The sequence below is a fragment of the Alosa alosa genome, chromosome 13 (genome assembly GCF_017589495.1).
Source record: "Alosa alosa isolate M-15738 ecotype Scorff River chromosome 13, AALO_Geno_1.1, whole genome shotgun sequence".
Classification (NCBI taxonomy): Eukaryota; Metazoa; Chordata; class Actinopteri; order Clupeiformes; family Clupeidae; genus Alosa; species Alosa alosa.
This window is the reverse complement of record NC_063201.1, coordinates 16,077,036-16,102,244: the sequence shown is the minus strand read 5'-3', so window position 1 is coordinate 16,102,244 and position 25,209 is coordinate 16,077,036. Positions and strand designations below refer to the sequence as shown.

General features: G+C 42.3%; 1 protein-coding gene across 1 annotated transcript in view; it reads right to left on the bottom strand.

Moving 5' to 3' along the window:
• npr1b (natriuretic peptide receptor 1b) overlaps nt 1-16,059 on the bottom strand; it is a 62,733-nt gene extending 46,674 nt beyond the window's left edge. The window contains exons 1-3 of the mRNA XM_048260417.1: nt 15,510-16,059; nt 14,591-14,703; nt 13,043-13,865 (exon numbers count right to left, since the gene is read on the bottom strand). Coding sequence (XP_048116374.1) covers nt 13,043-13,823 — 781 coding nt within the window. The 5' untranslated portion in view covers nt 13,824-13,865; nt 14,591-14,703; nt 15,510-16,059. The remainder of the gene's footprint in view (nt 1-13,042; nt 13,866-14,590; nt 14,704-15,509) is intronic.
• Between the last annotated feature and the right edge of the window lie 9,150 nt (nt 16,060-25,209).

The following is a 25,209-nucleotide window of genomic DNA, read 5'->3' as shown; positions in this document are numbered from 1 at the left end:
TCAACTACCACTAAAAACATGTGGTTCTCCAGAGGCCCAGCAAAGTCGATATGAACACTGTGCCACAGGTCTTCAGGCCAGTCCCAAGGATGCACAGGGGCAAGCTGGGGAAGGTTTCTCCGCTTCTGGCAGTCAGAACATGACCTTGCCTTCTCCTCTATGGCTGCGTCCAGGCCTGGCCACCAGAAATAGCTGCGTGCAATTTCTTTCATTCTCACCACGCAACAGTGTCCAGAGTGGAGTTCATCCAACATTTTCTTTCTTAATGGTGGTGAAATAATGACGCGATAGCCCCACAGTAGACATCCAGATTGGACTGAGAGCTCGTTCCTTCTTGCCAGGACTGGATCGGTCCGGGTGTGTTTGCTCACATGACCCGCTGTCACAGGGGCAGCCATCACTTCCCTGAAGTAAAAAATGTCAGCTGGAGTTGATTCACCGTGGGCGACAGGCAACGGAAGTCTAGAGAGCCCATCCGCATTACCATGCTGACCCGCTTTCCTATACTTAATGTCATATTGGTGGGCAGATAATAACAGAGCCCAACGCTGCATGCGGCTGGCTGCTAATGATGGAATGCCAGTATGAGGCCCAAAGATAGAGGTAAGTGGCCGATGGTCCGTCAATAATGTAAATTTTCTGGCGAAAAGATATTGATGGAACTTCTTAACCCCGAAGATTAGAGAGAGAGCTTCGCGCTCGATTTGTGCATACCTGCTTTGCGCCTGGCTTAGAGTCCGCAAAGCAAAAGCTATAGGTCTCTATTCCCCAGATGGGAGAATATGCGACACCACTGCGCCCACACCATATGGTGAGGCATCACAAGCCAACTGAATTGGCAGTTTAGGGTCAAAATGAATGAGGGCGCTGGATGTCGACAGAGCCCACTTCACGTCATTGAAAGCCTTCTCGCATTTGTCTGTCCATTCCCAAGTAGTCTTTGTTTTGGTTAACAGCTCATGCAGTGGATTCAGTTTTGCTGCGAGGTTGGGGACAAATTTTGCATAGTAGGTCAGCAGGCCAAGGAAAGACCTCAGCTGACTGACATTTTTTTGCGGGGATGGCGCCTCCACAATAGCCTTCACTTTAGATGGTGCCTTGTGCAGTCCCTTACTGTCAATAACATGGCCTAAATACTCAACAGAGGGTCTGAAGAATTCACACTTTTCTTTTTTTACTTTGAGATCATAGTCTTCCAGTCTTTGCAGTGTTGCATCCAGGTTTCTCAAGTGTGACTGCTCGTCAGATCCAGTGATTAACAAATCATCTAAATAGCACTGAACCCCAGGTAACCCACTCAAGATTTGGTCCATAGCTCTTTGGAACAATGCAGGGGAAGAAGTGATTCTGAAAGGGAGTCTCTGGTACCTGTACAGACCTTTATGTGTTACAATGGTAAGTAGTCCTTGAGACTCTCGGTCCACATGCATCTGTAAATAAGCCTAAGTCCACCTTACTGAATTTTTGTCCCCCAGCCAGGCCAGCGAAAATGTCATCAATGAGGGGCAATGGGTACTGCTCAGCAGCCAGCACTGGGTTTACTGTGACTTTAAAATCACCGCAGATTCTTAGGGATCCATCCTTTTTTATGACTGGTACAATTGGTGTGGCCCATTCACATGTTTTCACCGGCTCCAACACTCCACTCTTAACTAATCTATCTAATTCAGCTTCAACTTTGGGTTTGATAGCATAAGGAACAGGTCTCCCTTTCAGACACTTTGGAGTACTTCCTGGTTTAATTGCAAGTTTGACTGCTATGTCTTTCATGCTACCTAATTCTTCCTCAAACACTTTGGAGTGTTTCTCTAATATCTTCTGTAGAGAACTGGTGCCACTATCATCCACCAGCAACACTTCCTGCCAGTTCAGCCTGAGCTTTTCCAGCCAGCTTCGGCCCAACAGAGCTGGACGGTTTCCTTTGATGATGTACAAGGGAAGAGTCACTTGTTGACTATTATAATCCACTGTCACATTGACAACCCCTAACACTGGCACAGCCTCTCCAGTATAGGTCCTTAGTCTTAATTTGGTCAGTCGAAGAGTGTGGTGCTGTAACTTCTCTTTGTAGTTTGTCTCTGATACCATAGAGACACGCAAACCGGTATCGATTTGCATCCGCACAGGTTGTTTCCCTAGTAATGGTGTGACCCAGTAGCCGTCATCATTGTCCTTGATTGACAGAACACAGATGGTGTCATTATCAGACTCACTGTCATTTTCTTCATCCAGAACATGGTCCATCTGATTCACATGTTTCTTTTTATCCTTGCGAAAGTGGCTTGTCTTTATTTCTGCATCCTGTCTATTTGTTTGAGTCCTTCTACTCTTACAGGCACGCTCGATATGACCTTTCTTGCCGCAGTTTCTACAATCTAATTCTTTACACCAGCATTCTGATGCTTGGTGTCCAGTTTTAGTGCAACGGTAGCATGGCTTACCCGCGTTAGTCTTTATCTTAGATTCCATAAACAGCTTATACACTTGCGTTGAGGTACTTAATTGCTGTGCTTCGCAAGCAGCCATTTCCATTGTAGTGCTAACCTCTATGGCCTTTTTGAGTGTCAAATTAGCTTCAGAAAGCAGCCGTTTTTGAATGGACTCACTAGACAAGCCACACACCAATCGGTCACGTAAAGTGTCATTTAGTGCCGTTCCAAATTCACAATGTTCCGATAACCGTTTCAGTGCGGCTACAAATTGTGATACAGATTCACCCTCTTCTTGGTTCCTTTTGTGAAATCTGAACCGTTCAGCAATAATTAGAGGCTTAGGTGAAACGTGGTCACCTAATGCTTTCACTATGTCCTCATATGACATTGTCCCCGGTTTGTCTGGATGAGATAAGCTACGCAGTAATTACTTTTATACGTTACTACAGTTAAGAGGAATCTCAAATTACTAAATGTACTTTACATGTAGTCTATACTATATACCTAGTATATACCACTATATTCCCTATCAGGGTAGATAAGGACTTGTTTATTTACTATATGCCTATTTTTTCATATCTGTGGTCTAAATGCCCAACATGAAGTGGCTTATTATGTCCAAAATCACTGAAGTGCCTAGTACACATTGGTACCATAAAAATGAACCCTTTTCTTTTCAGCTTTCATCAAACCCAGCGTGTGGTTGTGTAAGTATAGCACTTGCTATATTCTATAACAAATATATCAGATCAATAGGCATAGCCAGAAACCTGTCAACATAAGACGACAGAAACCTGTCGTCAGAACCTGGTCGAAAGTTCAGATGCTGGCAAGGACACAACACACACACCTTCATAAACCTGCTGTGTAAATATGCTTTGTACTCTAGATTGCTTGGTCAACAACAGAGGCCCAATCTTCTCACCATCTTCTAACGGTTAACCCATCAACCTTTTGACAGAGAAAAAGTAGTCTCATGTAAAACTCTTACAACACAGAAGTGGTCACGTCAAGAGTTCTGCTGTGACCTGGTTTAATGACACAGTGCCTGTTGTACGTAGCTGTAACGATTGATAAAGTAGAGAGAATGGTGGCTCATCACTCAACACCTTCACAATACCAGTCACAAAAGAACTCTAAATCTTCCTCACTTTCCAACATGGGTATGGTTATAGAGAAAGATTCTATGACAGAGGGCCTCTCTGTTTTCTCCCTATGTACAACTCATATTAAGCAGTGGGCCGGATTTGTTGGAATGAGAACAAACAAGTACAAATCATCTACTGCCGTCATATCCTGCTCTTTCTCTCTTGAAACACCCAACTTCCATGTCAGTTTTTTTTTGGCCTCTTCCTCCTGATGATGGTTTATAGTGCTAGTTTTAATCAATTTATCACAGAAATTCCTTATTACAAATTGTTGAAGACAACTGGATGTGAATATCTTATCTAACTATCTTATCTTATTATCCTTTCTAATTTTTCCCTTCCTACCCAAAACATCTGGTGGGCCGTATGAAACCTGCTGGCGGGCCTGATCTGACCCTGGGCTTTATGTTTGACACCCCTGCTCCGGTGCCAAAGGCATCGCTAGGCCAAAAACCCTACTGAGTTACAGCACCTGCTTCCCCATTCCTCAAATCACACTTGTTTGTTCTTGAATGTCTACTGCATACATGTGCTAGGCTATAATGTGCTACAAATGAACTTCCCCTCCCTTACCACAACCACTGGTTCAGGTACAAAGTAGAGAAATTAATCTATATAATAATATTCATTTTAATATACATTCTGAACATTCTCATTAATTTTAAAAATAAAAGTAATATTCTGCATGCAAATAACAGCAAAACCCAATTCAAAGTAAACTATAAATCACATACGCCTCTCCAAATTCATATAGCCTAATGGTTCAGACACAACCAAATATTACCTGTCTAATCTGATGTATAGCTAATGGAGTTTGAGTATAATTAAACAGTAGCCTATTGGTCAATTTTTGGGATAATTAGGCCTACTAGTGATACTACTGATAATTACAAGTTAATATGTGGGGAAAATAATAAAACATTAATAAATTAATTCAGCCGTGGCCTACTGGTTAGCACTTCGGACTTGTAACCGGAGGGTTGCCGGTTCGAACCCCGACCAGTAGGCCACGGCTGAAGTGCCCTTGAGCAAGGCACCTAACTCCTCACTGCTCCCCGAGCGCCGGGATTAGTGTGTGCTTCACCTCACTGTGTGTGCAGTGTGTTTCACTAATTCACGGATTGGGTTAAATGCAGAGACCAAATTTCCCTCACGGGATCAAAAGAGTATATATACTTACTTAAAACAAATGAGAGCTCTACATAAGAAAGCAAAAAAAAATTGTCATTCTCATTTTATCCAGAATTGTGCAGCTCTAAATCTCATATCGTAACATATCATATCATCTATACAAACCAACACGGCGGATTTGTAAAGAAACGCAAGCATATCTAAATTAGCTATGTATGAAAAATGTCATTTTACCGTGACTCAAAGAGCTGTAAACAGTGTTGTAAGGCTGCGTGTAAAATCCGCTTGGAGCTCCAGTGGAATTTTGATTTGTGACAAGAATTCTCGCACTAACCATTGATGTGCAGTGTGAAAGGGCGGAAATTGGCACCATCGGCAACGTTGTTGTTTTAGAATTTTCAAACGAAAGGGGCGGTAATTGGTGCTTTTACGATAGGGGCTTTTAGACCTAGATTGTTGCTCAGAAGACATACGTATGGAGGAAAAGAGGGAATGAGAGGGAAATAGTCTTGAAAAGCAACATGTCAGTCCTCTCCTAATAGAGAAAGAGACAGACACACAGCATGGAGCTGACAGAAAAACTTAAATAGATGGGGAAAATCCTCCCAATGAATAAAAAGTACACATGGGACCAAAAAGGAATCAGAGAGTGATGACGAGAAAGAAACATCAACACACCAGCAAGCAGAAGGACACCCAATGACTTGCAACAGCACCACTGCTCTGTGCTCTGTGTCGCTGCAGTGGGTGCTGTGTGTGTGTGTGTGTGTGTGAGAGAGAGAGATAACGAGAGAGAGAGATAAAAATGTATATATATATATATATATATATATATATATATATATAGAGAGAGAGAGAGAGAGAGAGAGAGAAAGAGGGATACTGTCCCACTCTGAGGGGTGTTGGCTGACCCATTCTGGCAGTGAGGCCATGCCTCTGAGGAAATCTCCAGGGGCGTGATGACATTCCAGCCCTTCTGGCTTCCTGCCCAACACTATTGTTTCAGTTCTAATGGCCTGGGCAGGAAACAAGCTGCAAAAGCCTGGAAATAAGCCCAAAACTGATCCCCTAACGAGGGACTAAAACAACCTGGGCAAGAAAGGCCAGAGACAAGGGCACACCGCGAGGAGGCCTGCCCAGTCATAAAAGATCAGAGCTGGAGCCAGGGCTTGACATGTGTCCACGCCGCGATTATAGATAATCAAGCTACCTCTTTTGTAAATAGAATAATGCCAAAGAAAACAGCAACACTTTACTTGAATAGTCCTGCCATATATACAAGTCAAAATAAATACAATTGGATATAAAGTGTCTGTGCAAGTGGTTGTGAACTGTGCATTGTCTCTCTGAATAAGATTATCCTCTCACGGCACAAAGGGGAGTTATTGTAAATAGTTATGGCAGGAATGATTTTTGGTAACAACCTCCAGCTGAAAACACAACCTCCAGCTGAAAACACTCTGTTGTCTGATCAGTAGTTCATTCAGTGGATGTGAGGTGTTGTCCATAATGTTAAGGAGTTTTTGCAACATCCTTCTCTCAACAACCAACTGTAGAGGCTCAAGTCTACAAGTCTAAAGAGCCAGCTCTTTTAATCAACTTGTTGAGTTTTTGGTGTAATTTGCACTGATACTGGTGCTCCAACAGATGGCTGCAAAGAAAATGGTACTAGAAACAGCAGACTTGTAAAACATGTTCAACATCCTGCTGCACACATTAAAAGACATAAGCTTCCTCAAGAAGTATAGTTTGCCCTGTCCCTTTCTGTACACAGCCTCAGTGTTGCACTTCCAGTTTGTTATCCAAATGAACATCCAAATATTTACCTCCACCTTTTCCCCCATGATGGAGGCAGTGTTCAACGTTGCCCTAGCCCTCCTAAAGTCCACTACCATCTCCTTTTTCTTGGCCACATTTAAGAGTAAGTGTTTGTTTCCACATCACGCTACAAAGCTGTTCACCAGTTCTCTATATTCAGTCTCCCCATCCTTCACACACCCTACAATTGCAGAGTCATCAGAGTAATAGGAGAGATTGAAGCTGTTAATGGCAGAAGTTTTATAACCTGAACAGCCAGTAATACAGTCCAATACAATACAATACATACAATAAATAAATAAATAACACAGGTGCAATGTCGTTGTCAGTTGTAGTGACTCTGGTTCATGCACTCACTCGTTGTAGTCTAGTTAATGCTACAAGCAAACAATACCATGCATATATATTAGAGTAGCCTGCAATGCCATTTGAATTTACAGATCTTACAGATCTGTCTGGCAATTTAATGTCACAGACTTTCAAAATCAATAGGAACCAATCACAACTGCTTATCCAGGAACCAATCACAACTGCTTATCCAGCATGTGAGGCAAATTGAAGGCGTTACAATCACAAAACCTAGGAGGCACAGAGAGAGAGAGAGAGAGAGAGACACACACAGAAAGAAAAGAGAGAGAGAGAGAGAGCAGCAATGTGAATGGGGTATTTTATGTTTAAAGCAGAGATTTCTATTGATAAGGCAAAAGTAGTTATGTGTGTACTAGTCTAGTGAGTACAATTAACAAACCATCATTGATATTAACAGCCCGTAGCCTGACTTGATACGACAGTGGCCAGCCACTAAAACACTGTGGGTATGTTTGTTTCAACCTTCTCTCTACTTGAGAATTACTTGTCAGGGAAAATAAACACAACTCTGAGAACTTTCTTCATGTACACAGCAAGAGGTTTTTGACCTGAGCAAGAAACAGTAAAGGGACTGTTTTCCTATGGGTTGGGTGGCAGAGCATTGTGTGCTTTTAATTGTTCCTGAATATGTAACAGGATGCACTCATTTCTTGTCTAAAATGCTTGGTGAATGTTAAACATTGCTGTAATTAATATTCAAATTACTTTTCTACACTTTATGAATCAAGGAGAGCACTCAACAGTATGTTAAAAAACTTTTTTAAACACGCAACAGACGTTTCGGGCCAGACACGCTTCTTCAGCATACAATGGCGATTTCACCTTTGACACAGATAGGCATGATTAGGCATGATTAGGCCTAATATTACCCGTTCCCATGCAAGTGGGGAGATTTAAAAAAAAAATTAAGAAGTACTGTTGAGTGTCATTGTTGATTTAAAAATGTTCCAGTAATTACCTGAAGGATTCAGCACCCAATCTGACTGAGATTAAGGTGTCGAGTGTGTTACAATACAATTTATAAATGTTTCAGGTCTAATAGAGTGGGACTTTCCCTCCCTGATGGCTAAGTTAGATTGCTTTAGTGGTTCAGGTAGAGCAGGCCAGAATATGGGTTGATATACAGTATAATGTCACAGTAGACCCCTCTCTCACTCATAATCAAAGAGGAAGATCAGGGAAGGATTACTGACCTTTTTCCGTGGGTGCCGTCACAATGGGTGTGTGTGTGTGTGTGTGTGTGTGTGTGTGTGTGTGTGTGTGTGTGTGTGTGTGTGTGTGTGTGTGTGTGTGTGCGTGCGTGCATGTGTGCGTGCGCATGTGTTATCACCGTCTAGAATTACTCATGATCTCAAATTGGCTGGTATATCGTCATGAGCTAACTCCCATTAGTGTGGATTGGCCAGATGTGCCTCCTCTCTCTCCTGGGGGTGTGCAGACAGACTGGACCTTGATCTAATGTTCAAAACCACCAGAGTTGATTTGTCTTCTCCAGAATATAAATCAGTAAACCTAATTTTCAATTGATTTGCAAGTAGAAAAGTCAACCCCCCCCAGTAGCCATGGTAATGCACAACTTCATATCACTACAAGTTTGGTAAAAATGTAGCATATGTAATGTTTTAAGCAGGTAAGGGAGTGTAAGCATGAGATATATCATGCATGCAAGTTTATATTTAGACTCAGAAAGATAACACCAAAAAATGGCATAATCCACACTGTAGTATCCAATTATGATGACACTGCCCAGGGCGCATTTTAACAGAAACTACAATCGGCACTCTGACCCTGGCCGAGCTTTTATGACCCTTTCAATCCTAACGGGATACTACAGTCCTTTATGAGTGCTCTCGTCATGTTCTTGTTATAATTGGAAGCAGGTCCGGCCTTCAGAAACATAGAGGCCAAGTCCACTCATGCACGTCAAACTCCAGGGACCCCAAGCTGGCTGTGTGGCAGTTTAGCTCACACTAGAAGGCCCAGATCGGGTTTGCATCTGATGGACTCGAGTCAGAACAGACCCATGTTCCAATTCAGACAATAGCTGAGTTTGTCCTGGCCCAGAGGACAGGATCTCTGTGTCTCTTGAGTGATTCCTATTTTCCACCTTCTTAAACTTTTTTTTTAAAACAGCGAGATTAATTTTTAACTGGGGCCAGATGGGCTGGGTAAAGGGGAAGACGGAGGGAGGGAATGCATGCAGCATTCCGCACAGCCTCGCGGGTGGCGTTTCGTTCGGCTTGGGTGATCTCTTGTCTGGAAACTATGGCGACCAGCGAACCTAGTGGCACCAGACGTCGTAACTTTCTGGAAGTGAGAGTGTGATGTCAGCTTTTGTTTTTGTTTTAGCAGGGAAATAACAATAGCACAATCTCAGGCTGTCGCACCACGATTTATTTTTCTTATTTGTCTAATTGCCCTTAATGTACCTCTCACACAGCAACAAACCATTTGAGATTTGTCACCAATAAAGTCCACTCTTCAAATAAGGCCCTGGAGGCCCTGCTTATTAGGGGGAATTAGACAGCTGATCCAAACCCAGGTCCCAGGCTTTCGCACAGAGTGTCCACAATGACACCTGCCTCCTCCACCCCCCACCCTCTTCCCCCGAACACAACAGACAGTGGAGCAACAGATGAAGAAGAGCAGCAGGTGTGTGCAACGTGACGTCTAAAGCAAACAAGATCAGCATGTCTGCCCGTGTGAAAACACTACTTTTGGACTGATTACTTCCCTGGTGCCCCTCTCTCCGCCATCCACACGGCAGCCGCGACGGAAACAGCAGTGTGACGGGAATGATAAAAGAGAGGGATGGGTGAGCCGAAGGCAGTGATCCGGCGAGACAAGTTTTCATTAGCGAAGGCGAAGCTGGGCTACAACATCGAACAGGCGGGTGGATGCTCCGACACCTGCTGCGTCCTGCCCATCAACTGCTCTGTTTATAGGATCCCAATGGCAGTGGGACTGGCTGAATACAGCAGCACATTTACCTCAGTTCAATACAGATGGGAACACCCTTTTAAATGCAGAACAAAGTAAATGCTGCTGCTGCTGCTGTTTGAGTGCTGTTTTAGTGCACGCCCACTGTCTCTGGGGTTGGGCCAGTCCATAACTGATACATAATAAACATTATAGATCAGAGGTGAAAAAGGCTCCTTGGCGTGTAGCCTATCACTTGTGCTTAGGGATATTAAAATGTGATCTGAAAGTGGAGAATGACAAAATGATCAACTAAGCTTGTACAGCGGGCGTGAGAAATGTGTGAGAATCGGAGAGATGGGGCGAAATGCAAGACAGGGGGTCAGGTGGTAGCCATTCATACAGTTTTTATTTAGCTCACGCTGTACCTAATCTGAGTTATGGCCGATGCTTTGGTTGACAGGCAAGTCACACAGAGTTTATTGAGCTATAACGGCAACCATGGTTACTGTGCCGTGCTAAAGCCTCATTTTTTACCTCCAGTCGACATAAATGTATTTGAGCACTTTTGAATAAATAAGGCAATGACTTTTCAAAACAATACACAGTCTCTGTGAAGAGATATAGACACACACAATTACTGTATGTGTAAGCCCATGGATTTGTTGAAGTGCCTTCCCTTAGATTCAATCTTAACTACAGCCACTGTCAAAGTGTCATCCTCAGGACTGTCAGAGACATACTTCCATTTTAATCAGTCCATGAGTCATTGCACTGATGTGACTGGTTCCCACTCAAATGGAACTTGTGAAAATTCTTTTTTCCATCAGTCTGGCAAGTCACTTCATGGACTGTAAGACTTAACACCCTACACTGGAGACATTTCAGGGGTCCAATTCCCTTATTGAAAGCACCATACAAAGGCTGCAGGGTGCATGTTCCTTGGCATAGTAGAGAGAAGCATAGAGAAAAGGAAAGTATTTCATGTAACAAATGACTGAAATACAAAATACAATCCCACATTAGCCATGTAGCAGCAGAAAATACGTGCTAGCAGGGACACTCGACAGCTTGGCTGATGCACAGTGTGTGGGCAAAGCTTTAGTCACACCCTGCTATGCCTGCATACCCCTCAAGTCTATGCCTATGGCGCATAACGTTAATATTAATTCCTCTCGCTCCCTTAGGGCAACAAACTGTGGAACCTTTCTGGAGGGGGGTGCAATGAGAGAACGTTGAAGAGATAGAAGAGGAGAAGGCATATTGGCACACCTAAGTCCAAAGTAAAAAGTTATGGCACACTAACGACTCCCTCCGAAGTGTGCGTGTATGTGTGTGTGTGTGGGGGTCCCTGATGATGTCTTTCTGCCTGTGTACAACCTCCACCAACACCTTCCACTCTCTAGGCATCTCCTAACAAAAGGTGGGTGTGTAGACATCATGTCAATTGTGCTATAAACAATACTGTTCCCTGACAAGACCATTGTTCTGAGTGTTCTCTGCCCATAATTCACCGAAGTCATCATCCCTTTATTACTTTGTTTGTCTTTCTTGGAATCCAACATCTAGTAATTCACGTCATTTGTAGATTGAGAGATTTAAATGACACTGTCAGGTGGTCACTTAACAATGTCTCCTGATATTATGTTAATGATATCCTTTTTAAGGTTTAGCTTTGGATGACATAATCAGAAATAACAGACCACGTGACGAGAAGACAAAATGTCAAGTAGAACATTCACAAGGCTGTGGTCTACTTTTTATAGTCTTTGTCTAATGAAGAGATCCTATCCATAGGGAATACATGAGCCCTGAGGAACCAAGCCAGACTCTTATCTGAAATAACAACACAAGTCACTTATCTCAACATGCCATAACAGTGAAACCATACAAATCATATGGACATTTTCGTAGAATTATGCTATAAGGATTCCATTATCTGTCCAACAGAAGTACTGTTTGCACATTAACAGTAAACCCTCAGCCATGACGAATTACACACAATAAAACTGAACGACAGACTGTGCAACATAGACCAATGATTCAGTTTTACAGGAAATGCCAACAGATCTGATATGCTGCACTCGCTTCCCTTATTTGGAAGACATGACTTTTAACCTCTGTTAATGAATGTCTTTCTGGGGACGTTTTTATATGTGGGAACCATGCAAGAGGAGAACTTAAGGTATCCAATCACAAGGTTATTTATTTATCCCCTCATGTGGTGAAACACCGCAGAGTGAGTCTGCCTGTTGGCAAACAGATGAGTAAGAGATGGAGAAATGCAGTGCTAGAGGACAGGGAGGCTGGAGAGTCACCTTTTTAAACAAGAGCTTTGCAAATAACCATTTGTTCCAGACGAACAATGACACATGATTTTGAATTCAAACAGAAGGCTACGTAATCATCCCTAGATTGTCAACTGAATAGTTCAATCAGGCAAAACTGTAAGCTCTGCATGACTCCACGCAAGGGAACCTAAACTGGTATCAGCTGGCTGGTTTCTTATACTTTACCCAAAAATGAGACAATGAGTCTAAAGCAACTATATGGGATTGAAGACCAGAATAAAATAAACTCAAACTCAAGCTCCCATCACATCAGGTACAAAGTGTGGGTGGCATTCTTGAAGAGAGGCATGAGCACAGATGTGAATTCATAGTGCAATTTCTTAATCTAATCTTATCCCCTTTCTCATTGTCTGTTTGTCTCAGATGCCTGGAATCGAATGCAGGCATGGTGTTCACCGCTGTAGAGTGGCATTAGCTAACCCTGCGAGTCCACAACAATTGGCCAATGTCTGAGGAAGGGATTTAGAGCTGATACCCGATACTGACCCTCTGTAAACATCACAAGTCAGGCAAAAGTCAGATAGAGGTGAATGCTAGTGAAAACAGAAAGATATGCAGGCAGACCTGTTCTTGCTGCTTCACAGCTGTCAGAGAATCTCAATAGAGGACAAATGGTGCAATAGAGTGGATGCATGAGCAACTGTGCCCACAATGAAAATTTCTAGAGACATCCCTGTCTGGAGAATTAAATGTCATCACTTTATTTCCTGTGCCTAGCTTCATTCTGCCAATCAGCATAATTCTAGAAGCAAGATGAGAAATTGATATGGACAATCTCTCTGGATAAATGGAGCAAACAATGTGAGGACAGGACCGTTAACAGCTCATGACTGACCTTCTACTTTCCAAAAAGCAAACACAAGAAAACACATACCTCGCCCCTCATTCTGGATCCTAGAGATGATATCTGTGTAGTTCACCGCGTCATCCTCAAACACTAGATCCTGTGCAGTGATGTTCTCCTCATGTAGTTTGGTGTACAGGCCCTCAGCAGCAAAGTAGTAGGGACGGTCCCCCAACTTGTTGTCACTAAACATAATTATGGTGTGTTGGTGCCACCCAAAATGGCGGCAGATGTGGAGGGCGAACTCCCCCAGCTTGGTGTGGGTAGGACCCGTGTTGGTGATACTGGTATACATGTCTGCCAGGATGAACCCGACGGCAGGGGCACCAGCGGTCACCATGGGGATCCCCCAGTGTTTGGTAAACATCCCGACGGGCGACGAGGTGTAGGTGCACCCCGGTCCGATGAAGGCCCAGGGGTCGAAGGCGAACTTGAGGTCGACGGCCATGAGCGGCGCCACGGACTCGGAGCAGATGCCGCGGTGGTCCTCGCTGTTGGCGAACTCCAGGCTCAGGTTGCGGCCGGGCAGGAGCGTGGGGTCCCGGTTGATGAGGTGGATGGCGCGGTCCAATGCCGGGCCCACTCGCGGCCATGCCCAAGGGTACGAGGTATTGTTCTGGGGCAGCACCACAGCCAGGACGATGTCGCGGTGGTTGTGGTGCTGGTGGCTACGATGGTGGTGCTCCCGGTGGTGGTGGGAGAACTTGGACAGGCTAGGCTGAGGCCCACAGGAGAGCATGACCATCAGAAGGAGACCAAGGAGGTGCAACAGTGGCAGCCTCCCTCCTTCTGTGCAAGAGGATAGACGCATGGCTCCACAGGGTCCCGGGAATTAATTATTCAGATGGATGGACTAGAAAAACACACAGGCATACACAAATAACACAAATCACTATGCATAAGGGGGCGTCATCACTCGTCCCTCAGCTTGAATTGAATTCCACTTGTCTGTCTGATGCCTAAATTACAGGTCTGACACCTTACTTAAAAGGAAGAGGTACGTGCAGCACATCACAACTGGAGTTCTATTAAACATGGTCATTGTTTATGTCTAAAACCTGTGAAGTGATGGAGGAATACCTCCAGGCATTTAAAAACAGTTCAGTAACAACCATTTTCATCTGCTGAAGAAAATATTTTTTAAATCAGCCATGAAATTACCCTAACTAAATCAAACACAGCTTTTAACTGGAATTAAAACACTGTTTTGCAAGCAGGACAACAATAATCAGTTTAAGGTAATTACACACATAATAAAGTTTAAGGTAATTACACACATCTTAAGCCATGTTGTGAGTCTGTCCGCACAAGTAAAGTGAAAAACAAATTAACTCGTTTTGGCAAACGTTTTGTGACCAGCTAATTTTAGTCTGGCCAATCAGTTTGTAAGACCAAATACTCACCACACACACACACACACACACGCACAACGTAAAGCCAACCTTTGCCTGATACGATTGAACAGAGCATATAACTGGCACTGATTTACACATCAAGCTTACACTAATAACCTCTATGATGTACAGACGTGGCGTCACCAACTGCCCACAAGCTCTCCAATTTATGAAATAAGATTACCTCAAATGGAGGAGTGTGTTATCTCCATATCAGCTTTAGTTCCCGCAGTGGTCTGGGCATCTGTGGGTAATGTCTCTCAGCTGTTGCTGCACACACAGCCAGAGGCTCTTTGACTAGAGAGAGAGAGAGGGAGAGAGAGAGAAAGAGAGAGAGAGGGTGAGGGAGAAAAAGAGAGGGAGTCAAGTCAAGTCAGATTTATTTTTTAAAGCGCATTTAACATGCACATAGTGCAACCCAAGATGCCGGATGGAGCGGCGTAGTCATGCCAGCGTACCCATGACATCAAGACATGACAAATACATTTAAAAAATAACAAATACAAAAAATGCCAGACGGAGCGGCATAGTCGCCAGCGTACCCGTGACACCAAGACATACAACAAAACAAATAAAAAAAGAAAATACATTTAAAAAGAGGGAAAAGTGATGTTAAAATTAGTCCAATTTCCAAACCAGCTGAAAATGTCCAAGGGCAATGATGATCCGTGAAAACTGCGCACAGAGCTGTGTCTTCACAACCGATGCAATGCCAACAAAGTTCTTTAGCAACTGACCAACCCGGTGAATTCACTGGCAGACAGACAGGGAGACAGAGAGAGAAACTCCAAAGCCTTCACAATTCTGAAAATGGCAGGGAGAGAAGACTATCCACTGAAAGACTGGGTTTCCAACATTATTCCAACAGGGGAATGAGTTGTGTGTGGAAAAGATTATCTTCCATCTGGCATACATCTGACAACATTGGGAAGAAGATAAAGACAACAATGACAGTACTAGTTGTCTTGCTTGGAGAGGTCAAGCATCCATCACAAAGAATGCCAGTCAAGTCGAATGAGCAAACCCAGTCTAGAGTCAGCAACTATCCTAAGTCCAACTCTGAGCTTCATTAGTCACAGTGTATGAAAAAGAGAAATACCAACCACTTCCACAGCGTTCACAGAACAAAAACGTCACAAACGTCCAAACAGCTGAAGAGGTCAGCGGCCTCACAAGTCTGGGAGGTGATGTCCTCAGGTCGGGGAAAGCTGCGGAAATCCTGAGCGTCTGGTGGAGGAAGTGCTCGGGGACTGCGTAGGGGAGTCACACTGAATCAGAACAACAAAAAGCAGGAACTCCCTCAGCAGTCAGGTCAAGTCACAGGCATGGGCTCTAACTCAGCGCCACTCCTGAGCTATAAATCCTGCTGTTTGTGTGTGAGCCATGTGTATGTGTGTGTGTGTGTGTGTGGTAATGTGTGAGTTTGAGGGCATGCTGCCTGTGCCGTGTCGCCTCTGATTCCCCCTGGAGGAGCAAAAGTCACAGCCAGCCTCTGCCTCTTTTCCTACGCAAGCAGCCAAGAGACATCGAGAGCCAAGGCTGAATGAGTGGAGCGGTCGCTGAGTGGTGCACTCTGAATAGAATGTGAGTGTGTGTGCGCTGTGCCTGAGTGTGTATGTGTGTGCGCGTGCAGTGCCTGAGTGTGTGTGTGTGTGTGTGATTGAGTGAGTAAGTGAGAGAGTGTGGATGTGTTTGTTCACCTAGGGAGGAGGCGTCTCTTTCTGACACAAGGGTAGGAGACCGTTTCCACTGGAGAGTAAGCTGGAAGGGGTGGGCTCTTGTACAACTCGGACAGACTGAGGAAGAGACAACGGCTCTGATTCACATGTTTGTAATCACTGTTGTCTGTGAAAGCTGTAGACATCCATACACACCCTGGCACATCGCCCATGGAAATGGGGTGGAGGTTGCTTGATAAAGTGCCTCTCCTCCTAAAGGAAAAGCAGCTGATTCATGTTAACTGACAACTCTCTCTAAAACACACGCTCCCTCTTCTTTCCAAAGAAGAGAGAGAGAGAGAGAGAGAGAGAGAGAGAGAGAGAGAGAGAGAGAGGCTTAGGGGTTGGGGGGGTTGCATACCCTGGTGTCCGTGCCATGAATGGTGCGATGATGCGCGCGTTTTCATGAAACGGCGCCACCGCTGTGCAAGTTTCCCCCTGTGCGCCGCGTGCAGGGAAGCTCTCTGCTGTGCTCATGACATCTTAAGGAAGGAGGGCACAACCACACAAGAAATCCAAATGAAATTAATTAATCATTGGCGAACATAACAGTGGGGCAGCACGGAAACTAAGGCCTGAATAAAACATATGTTGCTGTTTTCTGTTTGTGTGTGATGTGGAGCATGTGTGTGCTGGAGGGACCGGGGGTCACATCACAGCATTAAATGATAGACTATGTTTACAAAGTTTCATGTCCTCAGTTTCTACTCTGTTAAATATTACTCCTTAGTAATTCGCTCGAACATGACAGCTCACATGTCATTCATCCTAATAACTGTTTTACTGACAGACACGCACACATTGCGTGCGACATGAATGCGTAAACACATTGATTTCAGCAAAATCCACCACGCAGTGTAAAACTGTAAACCCAAATTAGCTTAAACACCTTGATTCTTATTATCCTAAATTCTAACACTACACATTCATATTTGATTCACCTGACTTTTGGTGACACACTAACACACTCAGATCGAGGGAGCCATAGGCCACTGAGGTGGAAGATCGACGGGGCGTAGGAGTAGCAGGAAAAGTTTTCAGATGCTCCTTTCCCGCCATCAACCGAGATGTGGGAGTGACGGACCAGTGGTTTCTGACTGGCAGGAGCCAAAAGTACATGTAATTGGGTCCCACAAGCTCACAGTGGTGGTGATGGGATAAAATAGAGATTTTCTAACCTTTTCTGGTCTGTTTTTCTCTCACTCTGAACCCCAGGTCGAACTGTTGATTCATAATCAAACTCTAGTTTAAACGTGTGACTCCTGGTTGAAAATAAATCTTATCAAACTGTCAAATTGTAATAAGGGTTCTAGGCTATGCGTTGTGACATTCAGCATGTACATGTAAAAGTTGTTTGCCTCGAACATATCTTGCCTTTGTAAACACACCGTATGTTTCAACTGTCAATCCTAAGCAGATCAGGCGAAGGAGGTTGGGATTCTGAGTGGTTGGCTGTAGTTTACCACATCTGAGTCAGCAGAATAAGAGCATACCACACATCCTATATCCTCCCCTTGCCCTCCGCCCATGAAATTCAATTGTCTGAGGGACAACCCAATGACCTGGGCAGGATCAGTCAGGAAGTTATAAACACCAAATAAGTGCATCATATAATGAAAAGTCAATAGGTAGGTGATCCAGTCTCTGAGGAAGAATTGGTTTGTATGCATCCACTGAACACATCTCCTTTGAAAGAGGTACCTCTAATGTCCATTATTAGTATTCTTCAAATGTATCTGCTAATTTTGTTATTAGTTAAAATTACTTTTGAGTGGTTGTGCATTTCTGAATTGTGGGGGGACAAAATTACAGAGAATTTGACCCAAATGGCAATGCATATTTTAGACAGTTCTGGATAAATATACCATATCATGTATTTTTAATGTCTGCACAGACCACCTGGAGGCAAACAATAAGTGTGCCAAAGCTAAATTTCTCTGAGACAGCAGCAGACACTGATGCTAGGTTATTAGACTAACCAGCACTGTGTTTGCCTGTGATGTTTATGGATCAATTTGTTCATCCTCTCTGTCCTCTATATTTTCCTCCATCATATTATCATTCTCTATGATTCCCAATCTAAAAGACCTTCATCTAAATATAAATAGGGTAAGATCATCACAAAATAGAATACATCTAGTTGGATGTACATTGTGGGTATACATGGTGAGAATAGGCTTAGAACTCATTCTGGATAATGAAATAGAGAGCAATCTGCAATTCACTTCAGTCTCTGGCTCGGTTTCAATCAACATGTGGCCCCGTCATTGCATGGGAACCCCCCCAAGACAGGCAAGTATGTTTGTTGGCTGAATTATTTAAAGTGAAACTCTGTCTGTGATGATGAATGATAATGGGGGAATTGAAATGAGCATGTGTACACTGTGCTCCAAAGGATTCCCATCTATCCTGGACATGAATAATTCCAGGAAGACAACCACACATGAGCTGTTTCTGCAAAGTTATTTTTTTCTCCGAGTGTTTGAAAAAAGAATCACGTACTATGAATCACATACTGTAGTGTTTTTTCTCCCTGCTCTAGTGGATTAAATTGTTGTGGACTGAAGAACGGCCTGCTATGCTGATGATAGCTGTTGCTTCTGGTTGCATGCTCATATATGGATATGCTTGACATCAAAGTGAAAACACACCTGTGCGAGATTATGTATCAATCATACAGGGCGCCACAGGCACTTGGAAAGCCATGGGGTCACCGATGCTCTGACAGCAAGACAGATTGAGGCCTACAGTCCATGTCAGGAGGGTAAGTGAAAGGACACTCACAGAGTTAATTTCCCTCTCTCCCACTAGAAAGTAAGGGCAAAGAGTCAGGTATTATTTTAGCTTCCGCTTTCTTCAGAGTTGTTGATAAAATACCATTTCCGGAGAAGCTTAAAATCCTCAAGCACTCCCACATAGCGTGAGAGCTTCAGTGGGGATGAGTACACATAATAAAACAGAGTTCAATAAAATCCTGGATGTACATGCAGACAGTACCCCAAACCATTTAAACAAAATCTATTAAATATCTGCTTCATGTCAAAAATGACTTGGTTTTCTTAGTGGCGAATCAGAGGTGACTCTTAGTGATGCATCCCAGGTTCCATTGTTGTGACCGTTGGGTATTGTTGATAACACATACCCAAGTTGATCTCTGAAATGACGTCGTCTTCCTCAGTAGGAAGTCAAAATACATTGTGAATACATATTCTGCACTTTGATGATTGCACAGCCTAGAAATCCTTTTTGAATCACTGAAAAAAGTTAATCAACATTATTAAACTGTGCAATGACTAATGGCTTCCCTGGATTTTTACTTATGGTTGTAGTTACAGACAAGATGCCTGTTACGTAAATCTGGTGCTGCTAACATGACAGTGGCACTCACAAGGGGATGCATTTGGCTGTCTCACATTACCATTGTCTGGGAGGTTACAAAATTAAAACCATTAAACATAGCTGTGTGACTGTCTTGTAGCTTTAGGCTCCATGAAAACACAGATGAATAAAAGGAATTGAAGGATAATTCTGTCATATCAATTATTTCCTCAGAGATTAAGTATTATAATAAAATTCTCTACTGGTCTTAGGTGGTTGATGGCCTTGTCACAAAATGAACATAAACATGTGTTTAGTTATCAGTGGACAGAATACCAGAGGAGATACCTTGCATGAAAGAATCTTTTGTTTTTTATATTATATTATTTTTACAAATTACAAGTTATTGACGTCTCACGGGTTCATTACAACAGGAACGGAACTCCAAACACAGCTACCATTCCACGCATCACACTGTTTATAACAGTGTGTTTTCCATTCTTTTCGGGATTTGTCTATATGGGAGTGATTGTGATATCATGACATCGAAAGTAAATATTTCTAGCGTGAGAATGCAGGCAATTTCGCAATATTTAAGTCATAATGTTACATTATTTCTAAGAGATACTGATTCTACTAGGCTGCTCTACATGGAACCGTATGCACCCATTGGAGCAATTTGTGGACAAGGACAAATTAATTATTATTATGTACAGAGCCGTAGATAAATAATATACTGCTCTGGTTATGTAGGAATTAGAGCTCCCCTCATTGGTCATTCTTTATATTACATCATCTATGATCTTGTGAGGTTTACCATCTCATAATTGAGAGTTACATTTTATTTGTGTAACTGTAATCACATTTTTCAAAGCACAAAAATAAATATTGTGGTTCAGTTTCTATTTTGGACATTATTGATAAATATGAAACCATACAAAACCCGTATAAAACAGCCCATCATGACCTCATCCTGTGACTGACAAATAAAACAGAATAAGACCTTTTCACCTCAGCATTAGCAATGAGCCAACAACGCTATATCACTCTAAGACCTTGACCTGACATATTTAATCTGTCACTAGCCCAGGTGGCTGTCCCCGCGTGCTTTAAAACCACCTCCATTCTTTCTTAAAGCTTCTCTCATCCTCTCAAAGGAACTCTGGATGTCATTAATAGTGACCATTGGGTCCTTGGTTACCGGTCTGACTAAGGCCCTTCACCCCAGATTACTCAGTTTGGCTGAGCGGCAAGATCTAGGAAGACTATTGGTTGTTCCAAACTTTTCCATTTGAAAATGATGGAGGCCGCCGAGCACTTTCAATGCTGCAGAAATGTTCTTGTATCCTTCCCCAGATCTGTCTTCAACAACCCTGTCTCGCAGGTCTACGGACAATTTTCTTGACCTTGTGGCTTGGTTTTATCTCTGACATACACCATCAACTGTGAGACCTTAGTACGAAGTGAATTCATTTAGGCACAGGTGGATCTCCAAACAAGTTGTAGAAGCCTCTCAAGGACCATTTATAGAAGTAGGATGCACCGGAGCTCAATTGCAAGCGAACAAAGGGTCTGAATACTTATGTAAATGGAATATTTCAGTCTTTTATTTTTTTATAAATGTACAAAACACTCCAAAAACCTGTTTTTTGTGGAGTGTTGGATTATTATATGTTGATTAATGAGAAAAATAAATGAATTGAATCCATTTTAAGATGAGTCTGAAACATAACAAAATGTGGAAAACTTGAAAGGGTCTGAAAACTTTCCGGTTGCACTGTATGTTAATATACTGCATCTATATTATTCTTACTACTATTATATTGTTACTGCTACCACATTGCACATATCTGTACATATTGTTCATACATTGTTCATATCACATAGCCATATTTATTCTGCTCTTATATAGTAACTGCTAATACAATGCACATATTTATATCTAATTTATATTACTCTAAGTCTAAGCCATCTTCTGTAAACCTACTGCATACTACTGTCTACACTGCACTATATTTCCTGTCCTGCATCGCCTGTCTATACTTTGTATATCACATTGCACTTTTCTGATTTTTTGCACTTCTGGATAGATGCAAACTGCATTTCGTTGGCTTTCTACTTGTACTCTGCTCAATGACAATAAAGTTGAATCTAATCTTGAATCTAATATATATATATTTTGTGAGTAAAAACTGACTTTGCTATTACAACACTGCTCTATAACATTTCCAGTTCCTTGCCAAAAAAAGTGAGAGAATATATCCATAAAAAGGAACAAGGAAGAACAGAGCCATGCTAGTACCCATTCCGCACTACCATAGGATAAGATCCTTGCTCCCATTGTGATCAGCCTGATGTTTGTATGATATAGATCTGTGATCCAGAGTTTTAGATAAGTCTGAAGCGATGGATGAGTTTACTTGGGATGCCTGTCGGGATTGCATTGCAATAGTCGATGTGAGATGTTAGGGTGTTTTCAAGCACTTCAGTGGAGCATTGCATAAGTACAGGGCGCAATCTGGAAGAGCCGACATCAAAAGGATCAAAAAGCGACATCGCAATGAACGCTTGGCCATAAGCTGACATTATCATCCTAAAACAGACCTCATTTGAGGACCATGTGAACCACAGATTAACGCTGTAATTTGCATTTTGAAATAATCTATATGTACTCTAAGAAGATCACTGTAAAAGTTTGACATACACCCTCTTCTCCTCCAGCAGAATCTTTCATGTCTGCATCTTTTGTTTTCTCTGAATTCAGCAATGGCTTTTTTAACATGCCGCTTTCTGTCACAGGACTTTCTGTCTCCTGTGGAGGAGTGGGGGTCCACATGGACAGACAAACAAACATCACATGGAACTGGACCCTTGGATGCCTCTGCAGAACACGTAAGCACAGCCGTCGGGCTATGAAATGACACACAGCAGGCCCCGGTGACTTGGAGTGATATGTCACTACAAGTCTTTGTCCTCACCACAGAGGTGACCAACACTTCAAGGTTCAAGGTGTCCTCATTATCCCCAAGGGGGCGATTTTTTATGCAGCCAGCAGAGCATATGCATTGATGGTCATTTTGATACCATAGATTTAATAGAGACCCAGTCAGACCAATAGTATGAAAAATCAGGAACAGAGTTTATTTACAATGATGCGCATCAAGGGAGAGACAGCATGACTTCACCTAAAGATCCATCAGCTGCTCTAACTAGACAAGGAAATAGTTAGAGTTTAAGTATCCTTCCAGGCTGACGGGAGATGGCGTTGGTCATCCCATGTCACGTTGACTACACTGAATCAGACCCTGATTAGTGGCAGCCTGGCAATCCGGAGCAGATAGCTACTGACGCAGCCATGCAGAACAGCGAAACACTGCAAAGTCATAATATTCCTGCTTATCTCTAAACACAGTCACACAAAGATATACACAGGGACAGTACAGATATCATACAGTCATTACATAGAATCATACTTTTAGTATCAAAGTGACCCACTAATGAGAAATGCAGAACATTAAACCACATATTGGAATATTGGACATAATGCAGAACATTAAACCACATATTGGAATATTGGACATAATGCAGAACATTAAACCATATATTGGAATATTGGACATAATGTTCTATTATGTCCAATATTCCAATATGGCCATTATGGCCATTTCTACTGTCCAGAGAAACTACTGTCATGTAGTTTTAAGTTGTAGTTTTAAGAAAGTCCCAAATTATTCACTGTCCACTGACATTTGGGGGGCCCTCTCTATCCTCTTCTTCTACCACATTTATCTTCTGCTAAACTTTGTAATGATTATAGTAGTAGTATGTAGAGTATAGTAACGATAATATGAAATAATAGTAATGATTGATGCAGTATTAATTCCTATCTAAGGCCTGCTCTGCACTGTAGCTTGAATAATATTCCTCATTCCAAGTCGCTTTGGATGAAAGTGTCTGATAAATGAATAAATGCAAATGCAGATGTTGAGGTCTAAAGTGCAGCACTGAAGTGGAGCACTGAGAATGTCAGAGAATGACTCAAGAAAAGTTGCACGATTCCATTTTAGTAATTTGAGATGAAGAATTCAAATACGGGGATGAAATTAAAAAATATGAAAATATTGGTCTTACAGGCACAGGCAATTTGGCAGCCTCCTGGCATTTTTGAAATATGCATGGCAGCCAACCACAATTGGGATGAAGTCAAAAATGTCTTGAAATGATAAAGGGGTTGCAAAATATGTCATTTTATTGTGTATATCTGGCACTCCAATGATTGAAAGGGGGAAAATAGGATACTTGTTGAGCTTTTTTATGTGATTTTAATCGTGATCCAACAAGCCTCATCCCCTTAACATTAACCAAGAAGAAAACCTGTGGTTCAAGCTCACCACTGTCGATCCAATTTCCAGAATTTCCATCTGATGATACAGAATGGTCTTGAATCTGTTGACTCATTTAGCTTAGGGGCAATGATTATCTGTAGAAAAACATTAATCAATCACTCGCAGAGAGCACATACCCGCTTACTATTAAGCAATAAGATCCTTCTTATTTACCAAGTGTGGCATAATAGACACATCTTCGGTACATTTTTCAAGGAGTTTGAAAGAATTCAGTTGTATAGTGTGTGGGAGTATGTGAACATGGTGCATGAGATTAGGGATGATTAAAAGGCATCATTAAAGGCTTAAAATGCTATGAAAGGTTATAATAGTGGCTAAGGACCAGAGGCTAGCATGCAGTAGCCTGAAAAGTTGTGGGTTCTATTACTGGCTTCCACTGTTGTGCCCTTGAGCAAGGGACAAAACTAAACTGCTCCAGGGACAATGTAGTTCCTTACAATATAATTGACACCTGGAATCACCAGTCTTGGAAAATGTTCCTTCGGTTGTTTATTTTTTTTTAGAAAAAAAATACAAACCACCTCAAAAATATTTTTTCTGTAACAGATGAACATTCTGGCATTGTGAAGCCTAACTAAAATAAAATAAATAAAAATCTGGCTTTTTTTTTCACAGCTTGATTCCTCAGAGTAACAGACTTCACTAATGTAGATATTCTTAATCAATCAACTGCCAACTTTGTAGAATGGCATTTGACAGATGAGCTTTGCAGGAAGGAGCCTTGTCATGTACCATTCTCTTCAGATTCCACCATCAATTTTCAATGGGATTGAGATCCAGACTGTTTGCTGGCCATGTCATTGACTTGGTATGTCTTTTTTGAAGAATAGTTTTAACATTCTTTACTCCATGGCAAGGTAAAGAATCAGGCTGGAAAATCGACTTATCACCAAAATTCCTTTCGATTAATTGAATGGCAACTGTCCAAATTTCAATGCATATTTTTGCATTTACTGTAGAAGTCATGACAGCCATCTCCCCTGGTCCTTTAGACATTTAACCCCATATCAGTGAATGAAAACTCTGGTCTTCAGGCAGTCACCTTTGTATTTTTAATTGGAACGACAGCAAACAAAAGTTCCAGCATCATCTCCTTGCCCAATGCAGATTTGTGATTAATCTCCCCTTCATCCAAGCATCCACAATTGCTTCGCTTTAGCCCACTGTAATCAAATGTAAAAAAAAAAAAAAAAAAAAAAGACTGCTTGAATAAAACAAGACAGACAGTCTCGTGTCATATTGCATGTCAGCAAAAGGACCAGGGGAGAGGAGTTATACTTCTACAGTAAATGGACCATACATTAAAATGATGGACTGTCAATCGAAAGGAATTTTGGTGATGTCATTTCCCAGGATAATGC